Genomic DNA, 19,175 nt, shown 5'->3' with positions numbered 1-19,175 from the left:
GAGAGGAGGGGCACTTTGTGCATGCTGTTTCTCATCCTCTCCCCCATTCCCCATACTGCTGGCCTGGGCTGTCTGACAGCAGATGTCAAGAATGTTTAGGAAAGTCTTCAGATTGTGGTTTGTCATTTGGCCTTCTCCAAGTGGGTCATAAAAAGACAGACGGCGTGCCCACTTCAGGGAAGTCATGGTTTCAAGACTTACGTTGGGAACTCTGTCAACTCCCATTCTGTACAAATAAGTCTCCTGCCTCACTTTTGGAGAAAAGTCCCTCAGCTCTAGTCCTCAGCTACACTAACATCCTCAGGGAGACTCACTGGGTCCTCTTGCCAATATAAGGATGTCCCTCCTCCCTCCCACCTCCTCCACTTACTTCCTTGAAGGACGTCTGCCATTTGTCTCCCCATAATGTACCCTCCCTCAAGTGCCTTCTTGTCCTGGCGGGGGCCTTCCTCTGTTTATAGGCGACTCATGAACACTCTCTGTCACTGGTGTCTATCTGTGTACCCTCAGCTCCACCCCGAGGCTTCTGTCAATCTCAACTCTCCCCATAGGCCTTCTCTCCGTCCCCAGCTGGCTCTAGAATTTGTGGAGCCATCTCTAGTCCCCCCGCCACACACACACAAATCCCTGTCCTGCTTCTTAGAGCTCTGTTCACGTTGTGCCTCCCTCCTGTAGCATGCTGTTTTCTTTTGTTTGTATCTTGTGAAGACATTAGGAACAGGTTTGCGGAGGCCAGCACTGGACATTGTGTGTGAGGTTCAGCAGTAACCCAACATCCCCAGGCTTGACCCTGGACGGGGCACTTTATCATGTGTCAGGCACCTGGGACAGAAACTTTAGCTCATCCAACCCTTACACTGTCCTTTGAGGGGACCTATCCAGAGCAGATGTGGCCCAGCCTCTATATCCCACTCGCTGGCCAAAGCTGCCCCTTTATGATATCTCTCGAGGCATGGACCTTAGCTTGGCAGGTCTCCTTCAAGAGGCTCAGCTGGGAAAAGTGTCTCTCAAGACACACAAGTGGCAGGAACCGAAAGCTAACGGGGCTGGCTAGCTGAACAGTGCAGAAGACAGGGCAGGCGTTGCTGAGACTCGGCGATAGAGCGCTGGGGTGGGAGAAAGGGAGCAGGCCAGCCAGCAGGTGCAGGGACTGTTACCCCAGAGCGATGGAGTAAATTTGTGGTTCAGAAACGGGGTCTTGCCGAGCTGATCCCATCTTGCTGCTACCACTCCATCGCACAGCCCTTACCATCTGTATTCAGGCTCGCTGTGCTCACTGCCAGTTACAGAATTCCCTCTTGTGCTCTAGTTGGTGAAATTTTATTTACTTTATTATCATGCAAAGATTTTTTTTCCATCAAATTCACATCTTTTATTTTGCCTGAAAACGTTTTTATTTTACCTTCGCTTAAAAAAAAAAAAAGCATGGTGGAGCCTGTAAAATGACTCAGCAGGCAGAGGCACTTGCTGCCAACGCTGAAGACCCGCATGGCAGGGAGAACTGACTCCCACAAGTTGTCCTCTGACTACATGCCATGGCACACTGTACCCTCCACACAGAATAACTAAATATAATTTAAAAAATTAAAACCTAGAGCTTATATGGCCTTCATGGAGACACCGGGGTTCCTCAGCCTGTGTGCAATGGGGAAGAATTTCTGTCTGAATCGAAGCTGTCTGGTAGTGTCTGTTTGGGAACTGTTTGTATGTTAAAAAGAAAGAGATTTTGGGCATTGGGTTTGACGTGTGTTTGTATTCTGGTGTTGCTGTGGGTTTGATTTTCACAGGTAGACAACAGACTCTTCTGTGAGGCTGTGGAGCCAAGCAGGTTTTGGGGATGAAAGTAGCTGCTGAAGTCTCTGAAAGAGTCCTCCACCTCATGCCCCCAGCCGTCCGTCCAGGGGGCTTTTTTCTTGGTGAGGCAGAGCCTCCTCTGTGCATCTAATCCCTGGACGGTAACATTTGGTTTTTCTCTTCTAGACCCAAGTGGCCGAGGCAGAACAACTTCTCGATGTTTCCCTCTCCCAAAGCTTGGAATTTCAGAGGGGTAAGTAGTGTCTGTCCTGAGTGACCCTGCCACATGATGGGGATGTGGTATGCTACACTTTGCTCTCCTAACAACCTTCACTTGGGGGCAGCACCTAAGTGTCCATGCACGGGTGACATCACCTGCCCTGGACACAGACCATGTGGCTGTGGGATACTCATGTGAAAATGTCAAGGTCTATCATGACAATGTCAAGGACTGCCTCTGTGGTGCTGCGAAACACCCAGTTTGCCTGGAAGTGGACCTTTGCCTTTTTTCAGGGTTATCTGGTGATGCAGATCTGTATTGCAAAGTCCATCTCGGGTCTGTAAGGCTGAGCTGTGCACACTCTACCAGGCTGGGGTCCTAGAGCACAGCGTCCCTGGAACACCTAGTTTCCTCCTCTATTTAGAGAGGAAGGGTTCAGACTCTATGTGCTAGCAAACCTGCTGTGTTTGTGTGTGTGGTAGCAAAAGCCTTTGTAGTGTAAGTGTTTGCCGTTCTGTGGTTCTTTAGCTTGTGAAGGAGGAGGATGCTGAGCATGCTCACCTGGGGCCCTGGGCAGTTGTCATAAAGGAGGGCTGAGGTATAGAGACAGGTTGTGAGTAGTGTACTGGAAAGATGAATGACCACATCGTTCTAGATGTGAGGTGCAGAGGGGAACGCCTGTGGGAAAGATCTGAGGGTTAGGAGTAGCCGAAGATCAGAGAGGGATATCATGATGCTGTCAAAGGCCTGGCAGCGTGAATTGTACAGCAGACTCTGCATCGTTGGTCTGAGAAGCATCAGGCTTGCGGTTTTTCTTAACTGTATCCATAAGAGTTGGTCTGTTGCCAGGTTCAGGAAGAATCAGCCATGCTACATGCTTACACAGTCGGTTAGTCTTGCTCCAGGTTGCCTTTGTTAGCAAACACTTCACCGCCCTCCCCGCAGTTCCCACTCTTGAAACTAGGTGTGTCTCCAGCCCCAGCAAGGGGTGGTAGTGTGCCCATCTTTCACCAGACCCAGGGTGCCGCAGATGTATTCACACACAGACACTGAGAGCATTGTTTGGCTGGCCTTGGTGGGGACTTTGAAAACAGAGTGAAAGATAGATCAGAGCGGGAGGAAGGAGAAGGGCAGTGAGGAGGGGCCCCGAAGGGTGTGTTGAGCCTCAGTACCTTTGTTCCTCTTCTGGTTGTAAGAGTGCCTAGCTCAGAATCTCTGTCTGTCTGCCTGTGTGTGTGTGTGTGTGTGTGTGTGTGTGTGTGTGTGTGAGAGAGAGAGAGAGAGAGAGAGAGAGAGAGAGAGAGAGAGAGAGAGAGAGGCTGTGACATTCTTCCTTGTTTCTGCCTTCCAAGGCTGGAATTAAGGCAGGCTGTCATTCCACCTGGCATTTGTGGGTTCCACGGATCCAAACTCCAGTTATTTGACAAGTGCTTTAACCATTGAGTTGCTTTCCTGGCCCATGGAACTATGGCGTTCTTGCTCTTGTCTGCAGATGAGCTGGGAAATGCTTCACAGGGACCCGTTGTCCACAGAGCAGTGCTGGAGGCATGATAGCTCCGCGGACTGCAGGAGACATTTTAGACACCTCCTTGGCTGTTTCTCTAGGGCCTACTCTTTACTTAGGAAGACATGTGGAGACTCTTGGGTTTAGAAGGAAATACAGTATAGCCTCAGCTCTCTCACTGAAGCTGAAGGCCTAGTCAGGACTCTGGTTGCCTTCTGGTGATGAAGTCAATGTAAACCGTCTCAAGTGAAGAGGGAACTGATGGGTTAGGATTAGGGTTGGAGCCTGGGCCACCCAGACAATGTCCCTCCTAACGACCAGAAAGTCTGCAGTTCTGAGGTGATATCTTATGTCTTAGATGTCTGCCTCTCCACAGAAGAAAGTGACTTGCCTGTGACCACACATGGTAAAGTAGCGCCCAGACTCCAGCTAACTGTGCCTTGAGTGGCACTTTCGTGGGACGTCTTTTCCATACGAAATCATTTGCAAGTGGTAAAATATTTATGCTATTTGTCTCACGCCAACTTTCCAAACAAACAAGGGGCTGGGCAAAGACATAATGCAAAGTAAAAAACCCAGTAGAAAAATTGTGAGGGGTTGGGACAAACCGTCCTAAAGAGGACATTCAAAGTAGTCAAACCGTTCATTTTAACTGATGTTTTAAAATAACAAAGGTAGTAAAAAAAAAATAGCAATAGTGATGTATGTCCATTGACCTCTTACCCTGCGTAAGCATCACATGCTCCGGCAGACATGATCTTATCCCAGTCCTCAGATGGTGAGAACAAAGCCAGAACCATCACCAGAGTTCCACAGTGATGATGAGACAGGGGGCTCAGTTTGCTTAAATTACATCTTATTGATTGATTGATTGATTGATTGATCTGTGGCCCAAGAGGGGCGCATACATGCCGAGCATGTGCGGATGTCAGAGGACAACTTTGTGGGGCTTGGTTCCTTCCTTGCACCATATGGGTCTGAAGGGTCAGATTCAGATAATCAGGCTTGGCGGCCAGTGCCTTCACCCACTCAACCATCCTGCTGGCCCTGGGTCTAGCCTGGCCTCAGAGTCTGTTCTCTCGGCAGTGTGGTTGCATGACTAGCGAATATGACGTGAGGGAGACGGTGTGTGCGTGTAGTGCGCTGTCTATAACGTGATCAGTTCTTTCATGATGAGAAGCGATGAGAAGCCATCCAGTTCTTTCTGAAGGGAGATGATACATACATGGTAACATATAGAAGTTTGGGAAGCTGTCACTCTTGAGGGACCGTCTGAGATGGCTGAGAGCTTCTGGGACGGTTGTGTCGCCTCCGGACTTTTTGTCATGTGTGAATTCTCTACAGAGGAGGTGTGCTGCACCTATAAATATCAAAAGGATACGCATGGTAACTAAAGAAGACCTTCCATTATCAGAGTCTGCTATAAGCAAGAGGAGGTATATTTAGCTGGGTTTGGAGCTAGAAGGCCCTGCTAAGAGACATCGTCAACTGACGTCATATAAGGCCTTTGAGGACTGATAAAATCTGGATATACAGAAAGGGCCTGTGTAGCATGAATAATAAAAACTCAGAGACATATTGGGGTTCAACCTGAAGATCAGAAAAGCAAAGCGGCCTACCACTGGCTCTTCCCATTACCTCAGACCGAAATGGCGACCCTGCCTCCCCTAATGCTCAGAATGAGACTGAGCTGAGACCTGTCTCCTCCCATTTTATATTCCTCTCTAGTGCTGGGATTAAAGATGTGTGCCATCACTGCCTGGCCTTTGTGGCTGACTTTGCACTGAGCTTTAGGCAAGCTTCATTTATTAAACACTACAGGCCTGCTTGTCCCATGGCCAAAGACACGTGTCCACATCTTGTCCCCTACCCCCACTTCTGAGAGACTAGGAGGCCACCATGCACACTTGTGATTGGGCATTTTACTATAAGCTGCCCCTGGATAGTCCAGACTCCGAGTTTGGTAAACAGTCCTTGGCTGCTATAACAGAAGCTTAAGTGATAAAGGCAGGTGCTTTGGCTTTGGGGTCAGAATGCTAGAGAGAGGACTTCAGCCTGGACACATGTCAGCATCAAATCCTTATGGGAGAGATGATAAAGACATCTTTTAAAACCCAAGGCTTAGTGATGGTGCGCACAGTGTCCGGAATAACGCCTCCTAGGGAAGTGTGCAGGAAATATTAGGTCTTTACTGCCGAGGTGCCCTCATACCTGACGGGCACGTTTTCTAGGGATACCTATTTAATAGATGTCTCTTTGATGTGAGATGCCCTTTAAAAGGGAAACTGCCCATGCCCATATCGGGTTTCCTCTGAATCCTGTTTCTCTCATTTTCTTCAGGCAGCAGAGCAAGCCACCCTGGGTATAGCCTGATACCTGGGAGGGTCAGCCCTTGTCATCTTGACTTGCTGACACCAGAGCTGTGGCAGGTGTATGGCAGCTCGTCTTTAGATTCAAGCCTTTGTCGTTTGTTTTGGCCGTGTTCCAGACCTGTGGGGATAGAGTGGACTTGGGTGTCTCTTCTTCAGTACACAATTGAGACTGAGTTTGTAGCTTCCTTTGTTTGCCTTAAGTAGTTAATTAATTAGCTTCAATTAATCTCCTGCTGGTTTCCTAATTCTGCCCGTTAAAGGATGCTTGAACTTTGGGCTCATTAGGGAATCGTCTGAAAGCGACAGCATGTAAATTGGGAGCTGAGTGAAAAGAGGCAGGGTGGTAAAAACCTAATGACTTGACTTTGGTACCTGGAGCCCACGGGAAGGTGGGAGAAGAGAGCCAGCTTCATAGGTGCCTCCAACCTTCACATGTGTGCTGACATGCCCCCGTGAAAAATAACACAGAAAAAAGCCTTCAAAAATAAATTCATGCAAACAGTGTGCTTGTGTTCTCAGGTCAAAATACTCCCTAAGGTCATTCCTCAGGCTTATCTGCCTTTGTTTTTGTTACAGGGTCTCTTTCTGTCTTAAATCATGCAGATTTGCCCAGGCTGGCTGGCTAACCAAAGCCCTGTCTGTCCGTCCTCTTCCGCCCTCAGTGCAGAGATGACAAGTGCGTGCTACCATGCCTGGCTGTTCCCTGAAGATACAATTTTTTAAATTAAGTTATTTTTTAAATACCTGTATACCTGCATACCAGAAGATGGCATCAGATCCCATTATAGATGGTTATGACCCAGACCCACCATGTAGTTGCTGGGAACTGAACTCAGGATCTCTGGAAGAGTAGTCAATGCTCTTAACCGCTGAGCCATCTCTCCAGCCCCAGCAGACAGATCTTGTTAAACATACAGAGGTATGGGGAGAGAACCGAGTCTTCTCTGGAACCTGCCTCCTCTCTGCCATGGGTGCAGCAGCTCTACAGACCAAATTTAAGTTCCCTCAAACTGTGGAAATGCAGCCATGTTCAGAGACACCTCCCCCCAACACACACAGACACGCACACATGCACATATACACAGACATATACACACGCACACGCACACACACACACAACAGAGACACGCACACATACACACGCAGAGACACACACACAAAGACAAACACACACACGCACACAGACATACACACATGCGTGCACACAACAGAGACACACATGTGCATGTACACGAGAGACACACACGCACAGAAACACACAAGCACATGCACACACATGCATGCACACACAACAGAGGCACACGGAGACACACGCACGCACACACACACACACACACACGCACGCGCGCGCGCGCGCGCGCACACACACACACACACAGGGTTACTAGTGACGAATTCTCATTGGTCTAGCTTTGTCATGTGAATACTCCCAAACCAATCATAAATGGCCAGGAGATAGGGTCACTCTGTTCCCCATTGTTGCTTTTACTGTAACCATAGCAATATAGGGGTAGATTAGTTTCTAGAAGGCTAGGAGGCACTGAGCAGATGCCAACAATTTTTGTTCACTAAGTTATCCCTCATTTCTCCTCGTACAGTAAAATGTAGGCAATTGTCTCCGTCCCTGGGCTCTGACTTCAGGTAGCCCCAACTCTGGACTTCCTTTTTGGAAGAGAGGTTGTTCATTTAGTAACTGGTTTGTTTTTTTTTTTTTTTTCACTCCTGGCAGTTTGCTGGGAGCAAGAATATCTTATTCAGCAAGAATACATATCAAACATCGTCATCTCGAGTTAAAGAATAACAGGCCTGAAGGTTGTATTCTGAAATGGCTTATGGCACTCAGGAGGCTTGAGACAAGAGGGTGGCCACAAGCGGCCAACCTGGTCTGTAATGAGAAACCTTGTCTCAGCTCCTAGTGTACCCCCACCCTAAAGGGAGGGGACAGACAGACAGATCTGGGGACAGTTCTGTTTGATCAGTAGCCGCTTTTTGCCAGTTAGCTGAAAAAATTCCTGCGTAATTTTTGTTTGACTTGTTTCCTGAATAGAAGACACGTGGAACCAGCGTGGGCAGGCACTAGTGTAGGCCTTCTGTGGATTATTATTTGAATTTTATGCCTCTGAATATTGTGTGTATACATGGCACTCTATATACATGTATACGTGTGTATACATGTACTCTGGCGACTTGTGTCTCATGGGTATTAAGTATCTCTTGCTCCTCTCATTTGTGTTTCGCACATATATTTTACTTACTAGCTGTTTGCATGTTCTTCACATAATGTAAAATACTTTCTATTATGGAACATGTCTTCTAAGTGACATTTTCCATAAGTGAAATGTATACACTCCAAACCCAAATCTTACTGCAGTATGGTTACACTGAGCTCATTTTTAACGAACGATTCTGTGTGCGCGTGGTAATGGAATTCCTCTCTGGCTTGAGTTTTGGGTTCAACTGGACTCATTGTCATTCACGAGCTCCGGAGATCTGCAAGTCCTGAGCCAGCGATTTTTGTGCGTGATGGTTCCTGCCCACTCGCAGATGGCGCTGGTAGGTAGAACCAGCTGCCTCTGACACTGGAGCAGCAGCGTGTACCACGAGTCCCTGACTGCTTGGCTAACGCACGTTCAGCAGAGGAGGAACATTCTGTGCGTCAGAATACTGCTAATGTGCTTCTGTGTCCCCGGGGTTGATTGCATCTAACATCCCATTTAGGAAAAAAAGGGGGAAACAAGGCTGATTTTTTTTTTTTTAAGAAGCAAAGCTCTGATCTGAGTTAAGAGAAGTAAATGATGTATCAGCTATGCATTTTAATTTATGCAGGTTCACCTAAACCTTCCTGAAGAGGGCATGGGAGAAGACCGTAGGATTCAGTGCAGGTGTTCAGCGACATGTTACTGTTGCTTCCTCTGGTAGTCATCTTGGGGATGCTAGACCACGCCATGGCCTCTGTGCAGTGTGCACCCTAAAACCAAGCAGCAGCTTTCTCTGGCGCTAAACTGAAGATGCTTGCTCCAGCAGCAGGGGAGGGAGGACTGAGTGTGGTTACTGAAAGGATTCACTCGGTTCCTTCCTAGGGAGTTAACATGATTATCATTTTTACAGTGTGTGTCGTGTTGTCAGTGGTTTTATCATGAATTGTGACAAACATGCCAGAACGCTGGAAGACAAGAACATTGAGCGTTTCCTCTCCAGAAGCTGCCGCTGCTAGTGTTTGCTCTCCTTGTTGGTTGACTGTGGACACGGGGTGGATTTATTTTGCTGACACTTCAAAGTGTGCAGATACCATGACTTTCTATTTCTAAACACTCCAGCAGATAGATGCCTAGAATAAGGATGCTGGCCACGGTATTGTCAAATCCAGCAGTTACCAGTTCCTCTATTTCCCATCATTGGTTGTGTGTTCATACACATGCACGTGTACCTTAGGATATCTTTTAGCCTGTTTTTCAGTCCTTTATATTTCTTGTGAACTGGTAGTTTAGGACATGGTTTACTTCAGATTGACCCCCTGGGGTTGCTACTGGCCTCCCACTCACAGGCAGTTATGCTGCTTGTTAATCTGAGCTGCTGTGCTCTGCAGCCAGATGCTCCCAGCAGCCAAGGCTCTGCTGGGGTAGCTAGCACTGCAGATTTCTTTCCGCCATTTTAAATGGAGCTCTAGGCAAAGAACAGGTACTCTGTTGCCCCAAGAAAGTGATGGTTTATTTAATGAAAAGAATACTCGGTTGTGGGGACCTGGGCTCTTGTCCCCAGGCTTTTATCCTTGTGAGTGGCTCCGCTGGGTACATGGTGGTGCCAACTCTGGGCACATGGCGGTGCCAACTCTGCCTTGATTGACCCATAGCTCGCAGAACTGTTTCAGTTATCCTAAGGAAGTTTTGATTGGTCAGCTCCTCTCTCTGGCCTTGGCCAGCTGGCTTGTGGTCAGAAGGGCTGCTCTCTCGACCTATTCATCTGTAGCCATTGAATCAAATCCAAGTGGGTTTGCCACTTGCCAGTCTGGGCAGGTGATCAGCTTCACAGAGACTCAAGCTCCTTAGCCAAAATGTTTCAGGTTCTTGTGGGGATTAGATTAAATAATTTATGTCAGTTCCCCACGAGTCTGTGATTAAGTGTTGGACAAGTCGGCCCGTACTTGCCTGGTTTCTCAGCCTAGGATCTCACAGCCAGGCAGTATTGCTCTGGGCAGCACAGCTGAGGGGTGCATTACCTGGGAAGGGAGTGTGGGAAAGACATCCTAACCCTTTTTCTAGGCTTCTAGTGTAGAACACCTTTCCCTTTCCCCCAGTATTTTTCCACTTTTAAGCAATAGACTCAGATCCTGGATCATGGGAGACAAAGTCCAGACGATTTGCGGTAATTAAGTCTTAATGCATCTTGTGAAGTTTGGGGTTGTCTCAGTTTGGGATTTATTGTGTTTGTCTCTCTACTGTGTCCCTGACCAAATTCTTGTATTGCTTGTGATTTTGACGTGGGAAAAATTATCAACTCGTTTTGAGGTATTGAGGTAACTCTCGAAACTATTGGCCTCAGTAGATCAGTTTAAGAATTGGAACAAGAACAACAAAATGTGCATGGGAGTGTGTGTGTGTGTGTGTGTGTGTGTGTGTGTGTGTGTGTGTTTGTATTTATGTGGGATGTATATACATATGTGGATGTTGGGGTCCAATATTAATCGTGGGTGTCCAATATTAATCGTGGGTGTCATTCAGGAGCTGACCACTTTGCTCTTTTTTGGGGGGGATTGGAGGTGACAGGTTCTTATTGTGTAACTAATGCCGACCTAGAACTTTGTAGATCAGGCTGGCTTCAAACTCACAAGGATCCTCCTGCTTCTGCCTCAAGCCTTGAGATCAAAGGTGTTTGCCACCACTCTGGCTTAAAGTTCTGCCACCACCTTGCTTTTGAGACAGGGTCCCTCACTGATATGCAGTTGGCATATCCGGCTAGGCTAGCTGGCTGCGAAGGTCCAGGAACCTGTCTTCTTGGGCATCCCAGCACCAGGATTTTATAAGCACACACCACCGCACTTGGCTTTTTAAAGTTTATGCGCTGGGGATCTAACTCAGGTCTACATACTTGTTGACAAAAGCACTAACCAGCCCCAGGGAAAAAAAAAATCTTACTCGTTTTTCTTCACTTACAGAATTAACCTGTTGTAAGCGATCACTTGAAATGTGAAGGGCAACAGATTGAAATCTTGTATTAGGAATTAGTGAACTGAGATAGCTTTCTGTCACCATGATAAATATCTGAGGTAAACAACTAAAGAAAGGGGGCGGGAGGCTTATACTGACTCATCATTTGGGCATGGCTGCTTGTGCCTGGTGCTCCAGCCCTGTAGCAACACAGGGTATCATGGCAGGGGCATGTTGTAGAGGATTCAGCTCACCCCATGGTGACCAGGAAGGAAAGAGGGACGTAGGAAGGGGACAGGGTTACAATATTGTCCCAAGTACCTAACTTACTTTCCCTAGATGCAGCTCACAGACGTTCTGCCAATGGCCCCAGTTCATGGACCAAGCCTTCAACACATAGGTCTTGAGGATGCATTTCAGTAGAACTTAGCAGGGGTCACAAAGAATAGTTACTGTTCCGGTATCATTCTGTTGCTGTGTTACATTGCCTGAGGAGGAGCAACATGGGCTGGAAAGTTCGTTTCAGTTCACAGGCCCAGGTCCACTAAGGCATGCACCTTTGAGACAGCTTGTCACGCCATAGTCACTCTCAAGAGCTGAGAGAAATCAATGCATACACCCTACTCTGCAGCCCACTTTCCCAGCTCAGGATCCAAGCCCAGAGAATGGTGCCACCCACCGTGGAAGGGGCTTCTAAGTTAATGAAAGCAAACAAGATAGTCTCTTGAGAACATGCCCATGGGCAAACCTGATCTAGATAACCCTTTATTGTGATTTTCTTCCCAGACCTTCAAAGTTGTCTCAGATTGGCAAAGAAAACTAACCACTATCACTCTTGGCTTTTAAAAAGGACTTTTTGGTGTAACAAACAAAAATTACTTTTCGTTCCACAGTATGTAGTTTCCCACCTTGGGACTTGTGTGATTAAAGTCTAATAAATTTTTTCTTAGGAGGGATCTCTACTAGGCACCAAAGTTTATGGGAAATTTCCAAGACTTCCCAAGAAGAGAGGGCTTGTGGTGTAGGCTGGAACCCGTCAAGTGTTCAGAAGTGGTAGCATTTGGGGCTCTCAAAACAGTCAAATCTCCCGCCGTCTCTTCTCGCAGGCTTTACCCTATCTTTTAAAAACTATTCTCTTATATTTTGTATTTTCGGCTGTGAGCCTAGCCTTTAATGGCTGAGCCATCTCTCCAGCCCCTTTCTCATCTCATTATTGAGTGACTAAGAGCCCAGCATATGTGCCGCGAACACACTTGTCCTCTTTTCCCTGACACCTTTGACTCAGGGCATGACCTTTCCCTCTCAGTTCATCCGTCATCCTGACGTGGTTCATCAGATTCTCCAGTGAGAATGAATGGCTCTCGAACCTCATCTCCCACTTCAGTAAATGCCTTTCCTTCCACTTCTCTGCATGCACTTGGTTTCTGTTTTAGAATGTTAAAGCTGTCTTCTTATATATGTGTATAATTTTACGCTCTTGGCCCCAGACTTCTAAAACCTAGTAAGAAGTATTTTTGCTACTGAACTCAAAGGGTAGATGCTAAGAAAGGACAAAAGAGCCGAAGAAGTCCTTAGTAGGAAGCAGGAAGAAGGGATTCGAAGAATCTCACTTAATTTTGTTTTATCAGTTTTCGTAAATCGCCTTTCCCAGGATCTGTGCCCATATTTGTCAGAAGAAATAGCTCAGTTGCTGAGATTTCCTCCAAACTGCGCTCTGTTCCTCAACCTTGACGCTGGGGTGATTTCTAGGACCTGATCTCCACTCTCTGAAGAACATTTTTGTCTGTCTGTGAGCTGTGGTTGCTCAGAGACTCACTTGGCTACTCTTGCTTACAGTTGCTGGTTCATTTCTTATGACCTGACGGGTTACGGTGGCATGGTGAAGACCCACCGCAAGCAATTCTCTTTCCACTGCTTGTGTGATAGCTTCAGCCATCAAAAATTGGTGTGGGCTTGCTATCATGGTTTCATTAAAGTGCCTGTCACGTGAGGAAGTTATAACCCATGATGGGCGAGGAGGCGCTCAAGTCCCCAAGAGGACCCTGTCCCTACAGTGGGCTCAGTGAGCAAATGTCCCAGCACTGGGAATATAGTCAAGCCCACCTCGGACTGGCCATCCAAGGTGGCTTAGGAACAGCCTTGAGCAAAAATGCTGGTTCAAGGATGACCTTGAACTTCTGACCCTTCCACCTTCAGTTCACTGGGATCGTAAGTGTGCACTGCCGTGCTCAGGTTTATGTGGTACTGGGAATCGAACCTAGGGCTTTATGCATGCTAGATAGGCAAATGTTATATCATCTAAACAAGGTTTCTCTGAGGGAACTGTCACCTATTCCATTAGTTAAGGAGAGAATCAGAAGTCTTGAGGCTCTCATGAGCATCCAGAATCATGAGCTGTAAGGACACACATTCTCTAGTTCAGTTGTCACTGTCCTGATTGTAGGAACAAGGAAATAAGAGTTTGGGGTTGGAGAGGAGACGATCTTCTTAAGCCACTGCATGCCTCCTTAGTTGGCTCTCAAAATGCTCTCCATAGGCTGGTTAGAGCTGCGGAGTCTTGGGCCCTGCCCTGCCTGGATCAGTGTCCACACTTCACAGAGGTTCACACTCTGCAGTTGAGGGATCATACTGTTTCTAATATGTGCAGAATAGCCGTTTGCTGACGTTGAGGGTCTAGCCTGTGCTGTGCTGGCCGGCAGGGCTACCTTGCTTGGATGTGGGACTCAGGGCAAGACAGTGGTTTGTGGGGAAGGAGGCAGGAAGCCCATGTCATCCTCTCACAGGGCCCACATGTGGTCTAATGCATTTCCTGCCTGGGTTGCTTTATTGGAGTGCCCCAGCGGTCCACATTCTGCCTCTTCCTTGTCAGGCCACAGACAAATGTAGCCTCTCTGGGTTTCCATATCACTCATCCCCTGTCACATCTAGGTGTGTTTTGGGGGGGACACATTGTTTTTAGATGGCAGTTTGCTGAGGGCAGAGGTCATTTTCCATACCCACGATGCTACCACTTGTCACGTGTCCACGTGGTTTGAGATCAGGTAGAAGGTAAGCAGAGCTCACATGGAGCCTTGAACATGCTGCAGATGCAGGATGCCAGTCACTAGCTGCAGCAATTATATTCTGTGCATGGTCTCGCTCCTTGTCCTCCTTCACCCCTGTCATTATCCTGGTATAGAAGCAGCCATTTTAGGCTTTCAAAGTGGGGAGAAATGAGAGGGAGCATGGTACTTAGAGGATTGGAGAAGATGTTTCAGATTCCGTGTCCACGCCTGAGTGGAAGCAGGACCTATGCGGATGCTTCCACTAACAGGCTCTGTGGCTACTAACGAGGAACCCCAGTGTCCTCTAGTCCCTGCCTCGGGGTTGCTATGGTGAAGGACAGCCATGATGCAGCAAGCATCCCACGCCATGCCTGCTGTGCGGAAGTCTTTCCTAACAAGGAGGCATTTCTGTTCATGGCTTCCAGGAGTCGGAAGCGCAGTAAGGGTCTGTGGTGAGAAAACAGCTCCTTAGCATCAACTGGTGGACTCTGTCATTGCAGAGGGGCCTGGTGGGTCCTTCTCATTGTGCTGTGGCTTGGCTTACATGCTCAAGGTCAGATTTCCTGCACGTCAGACTGGCTCAGTGCCCTATGGTGGTTGTTTAATATCATTGAGGTTTGGATTGTCTCAGTTGTAAAATGTGCCTCGTAGTTGTATGTGATTCAAGGGGCTGTTGAGAAGGCTTCTGTGAAAATGTATAAAACTACACCAGAGTTTGGCACAGTGTGAGAATTTGCTGTTACTTCCCCTTTATGGAGACCAGGAAATCCAGGTCTTACATAGTGGGTGACTCTCACAAGCCTGTTGCTCATGTGGGGCAGCCCAGATATTAGGGTCTGTGTTATGTAACCCCAACATTGTACCTGCCAGTAGTAGGAAATATCTACACCAGCACTCCCCAGATACCTGTTCTTGGGGTTCCCTCCTCAGTCCCACACCCTTTTTTTTGAGACAGGTGCTCATGTAAAATGCTTGCTTCGAACTCACTGGGTAGCTGGGGTTGACTTTTAGCTTCTGGTCCTCCAGCCTCTACTTCCTGAGTGGTAGAATTACAGATGTGTGACATCATGCCCAGTTCATTTGGTAGAATTACAGATGTGTGCCGTCACGCCCAGTTTATGTGGTACCAAGGACGGAACCTAGGGCCTAGTGCATGCTGGGTAAACACAGAGAACCAACCCCAGACCCAACAAATTCTTATATTAGATTAAAACAGATGGCAATAAAACCATTTTGATTACATTATAGAATGCTGCCTGATATGTTTATTAACAAACGTCTTGTTACTTGTGGTATATATATGTGTATGTATGTGCACATATATGTATGTGTTTGCACATACACTAACAGCAGCAACATCTATTTGTACAGATTTATATTCCTACTAGAAGTAGCCTAGCCATTGTCAGTACTCACAATGACTGTTTTTTGTTGGTTTGGTTGTTTTTTTTTTGTTTTTGTTTTTTTCCCTGAGATAGGATTTCTCTGTGTAGCTCGGGCTATCCCAGAATTTGCTTCGTAGACCAGGCTGGCTTCAAATGCACAGAGATCCGCCTGCCTCTGCCTCCCGAGTGCTGGGATTAAAGGCATGAACCTGTATGCTCGGCCTCCTAATGATTTTTTACCGTGGCAAAGCCGCCGTAGCTGTATTCACTAGACAGGCTGTGCTGACTGTCGAGATTCCCTCTTAGAAGGAGGTGGTGGAAGGGTCCCTGGGCCCTGCCCCGAGATTTTATTTGCTCCTTCTTGCCATTTGTGTGCAGTTCTGCCCTAACTGGATGTGGCCTTCAGTGGGTGGGTCAGGGGTGTTCTATAAGTGCTGGCATATATGCGGGAGTGACTGAAGGGGACTCCACCTCTGTGGCTATGGGGAAGTCATCATCCATGCCCAGGAAAGGCATCTCAATGCAGCTGCTTCCAGGCCACCGGTGCTATTACAGGGGACTTGCCCCTGCTCTGGGAGCCTAGTCACCTCCTTGGCTCCCCAGGTGAACACTGGTAGAATCCTACTTTGGTTTGCCAAGGGGATTTGATACAAAGGAGCAGACATTGTTACACTCCCCCAGGGAAGAAAACAACATCAGAGAGAGTCATGGTGGGGTCTCAACCCACAGATGCCCATTTGACCAAACCACACCCTTAGGAAAACAGCAGTCAGCTTTTGCTTTTGATGATGACTTGAGCCCGAGGTGGGTCTTGTTAGCCCGGTACAGGAGTCTTGACATGGATAATTGTCATTATCAAAACGCAGGTGGCTCCTGGTTTTCTCTGTATACTAGAGCTCTGATTACCTTCACATCCTAAGAGGGTTAGTGTGCTGTTAAAGGAATGACCTTGTCTGGCTTCTTCTTCAGGGTAAAGAGAGGCAGAAGACATAGAAATGGGACCTTTTTTTTAAAAATTGCAATTACAGTTTCTGGCTTTTAGCTAATACAATTATGTCTGTGGATTTTTTAATATAGAGGAAGTGACTACCAACCCTACCGGTATTAGATCAGTTTTGTATATCCATGCCATTGTCCTTGACGAAATGGGTTTCTCTCTGTGCAGCCGCGGTTTGTTTCCTGGATTCCAACGCTCTCAGTCACCGTCTTTTTGCTTTGGCCCTTCTACAGGCCCTTTGACTCACTAGCTCCCTCAATGAGCTTTACTGTCCTTGTCCCTCACTCTCTCTTTTCTTTGGACCCCTCTCCTCAGCTTAGCAATGCTCATGCATCTCTGCTTCCCATTGGAGCCATTTCTCCAGGGGAGAGCCTGAAAATTATCCCCGGCTTCTTCAGGCTGGAGTACCAGGTTCAAGGTCCCAGCACTGGGTGTTTGTCAGCTCACTGCCTAAGGGAATCCTGTGGTGAATAGTCCCTGATACAAATCCAGGTTAAAGTTTTTGTTCATCTCTGTCAAACCAAGCTCAGGGGACACCTCTCTAAACTTTTCCAAAGCCTAAAGAGTGTCTGCCAACTTGGGACTAGAAAGCACAGAGTGGCTTCAAACTAAGGAACTTCTTCTGCCTTTTGGCACTGTAGAAAGCCCTCGGGCTGTGGTGTTTGCTATTGTTATTGAAGTGAATTAATCACAGGATGTGGTTAGTTTTGCAAAGGAAACCAACAGGTATCTTGATGGAGAATAAGAGTTGGGGTGTGGAGCCTAGTCCTTTGGAAAGGCCTCCCGTGAGCTGGTGTTGCAGGGTGAGGATGCCCTTGCTGCTCTGTGAGGAGCTGGAGAGGAACTTTCTGGGGAGGAATAGCAGATGCAGAGACTCAGAGACCGGAAGGAGCCTGATGAGAAGCAGAAACTGTGACCTCAGATTGAGAGGAGGGAAGGAAAGTAGAAGGAGATAAGATCCCGGAGGAATTAGACCCAATTGACGCAGGGCATAAGGTCAAGAGACAGTGTAAGCACGAGAGAAGCCGCTTGGTCCTCCATCTCAGAATTACTCAGTGCACTTAATTTCTGGACTGGCTCCCTGATCTGTGTTCCGCTATTAACCCCTTAGCAATTAAGCGTAGTTCCATTAAGTAGAAAGTGAATTCAGGGTAGCTCAGGGACTCTTGTAAGAATCAGGGAATCAGGATGGATTCCAAATAACACCTCTAACAGGTTCTCCTAAGGATACTTTTGAAGCCGCTGCTGGGTGGGGAAGATGCCACTGTTGTAGCATCTGCAATAGAGCACGGCTTCCTATCTGTCCTCACAGCCCCCTCTGACTGAGGTTCCCCATTGCCTACACAGAGCCAGCTCCTTCCCGCTGACCTGGATGTGAGCACCTAGTTCAGCCTGAGCTCTGCTGCTCTGGCCGCAAGGAAGCCTGGGAAGTGAGTGGGTAGGGCTTTCTCTTTAGTAACTTTTGGGCTCTGGTTTCTGAGCTAGGGACTCCCTAGGCCCAGGAAGGGAGTTCAGCTATGGGGCATCCACATGCGCGTGCTCGTGTGCACACATACACCCTTGGTTGTTAGAGGTGTCCCAGACCTTGCTGGTCAACCAGGAATCAAGAGGCCTCTTTAGTTGTTTTTAGTAGGTGGTGATGCTTTGAGAAGAATTTTGACTTCTTTCTTTCTGGACAATGATAATTTAAAAAACAGCCCCGGTTTTGGAGACAACTCTCTCTCTCCTGGATGCGAGGCCAGGAGCTGTGTTTGTGCAGGTGTGTGGGTAACAGGTTTCCCCTGTGTTTATCAGAGATCTGCATTCCTGCTGGAAAGGCCCTGGCTATCGTCAGCCCTCATAACTGGTTCATGTCACAGCCGCACGGGCTGTATTGTCTATCTGCAGTTCTTCAACAGAGTTTATTGTTTATGTATGTGGTCTCCAGGAAGCTGCACTCAGAACTCTCTGCCTCATCAGGAAGTCTCTCTTAAAGGTACAGCGTCCTGGCAGAGGCCTGGATGGAAGCAGGTGCGGCACTTCCAGTCAGACCTTTGTTATCCCTGGGTGGGAGCTTAAGCCTTTTCCCAGCAGCTCATTGGTTTTGCTGTTTGGTGATTCCTTTTTGATTGTGATTTAAGGGGGTGAAAGTAGGAATTTTTATGCTTCAGATACACTCAAACACACATTCTAATTTTTTTTTTTAAAAAAGAAGAAAAAGTACTCTATTGTTGTACAGGCTGAGTCGTGGGGACAGAGTGCTGCTTAGTATCTAGGTATTTTTCTTAAGGGTATTTTTGTAGAACTCTTGGACTTTTTTATTTTATTTATTTATTTATTTATTTTTTATTTATTTATTTATTTATTTATTTTTTTGGTTGTTTTCGAGACAGGGTTTCCCTGTGGCTTTGGAGCCTGTCCTAGAACTAGCTCTGTAGACCAGGCTGGTCTCAAACTCACAGAGATCCGCCTGCCTCTGCCTCCCGAGTGCTGGGATTAAAGGCGTGCGCCACCATCGCCCGGCCTCTTGGACTTTTTTAGAGGGACACAGTAATGTTAAGGAAGACATTAAAAAGATACAGGCACTTAGGAGGCTGAGGCTTGAGGATTGCAAATTCAAAGCCATCCTGGTCTGTCTCATTAGACCCCATTACAAATAAACTCAAAACAAATAGAGATAAATGAAAAAAAAATCAAGATTTCTTCTCTTTGAAAACAAACAGAAAATTTTAAACC

General features: G+C 47.3%; 1 protein-coding gene across 2 annotated transcripts in view; it reads left to right on the top strand.

Moving 5' to 3' along the window:
- Positions 1-19,175, top strand: part of Arhgef3 (Rho guanine nucleotide exchange factor 3) — a 283,256-nt gene that overhangs the window by 90,922 nt on the left and 173,159 nt on the right. For both annotated transcript variants that reach the window (XM_041662549.1, XM_041662551.1), the window contains one exon: positions 1,981-2,047. In XM_041662549.1, coding sequence (XP_041518483.1) covers positions 1,981-2,047 — 67 coding nt within the window. The remainder of the gene's footprint in view (positions 1-1,980; positions 2,048-19,175) is intronic.

This window comes from Microtus oregoni, unplaced genomic scaffold (genome assembly GCF_018167655.1).
Source record: "Microtus oregoni isolate MIOR12 unplaced genomic scaffold, Mior012 000013F_ref0000133, whole genome shotgun sequence".
NCBI lineage: Eukaryota > Metazoa > Chordata > Mammalia > Rodentia > Cricetidae > Microtus > Microtus oregoni.
This window is presented reverse-complemented; position numbering and strand designations above follow the sequence as displayed.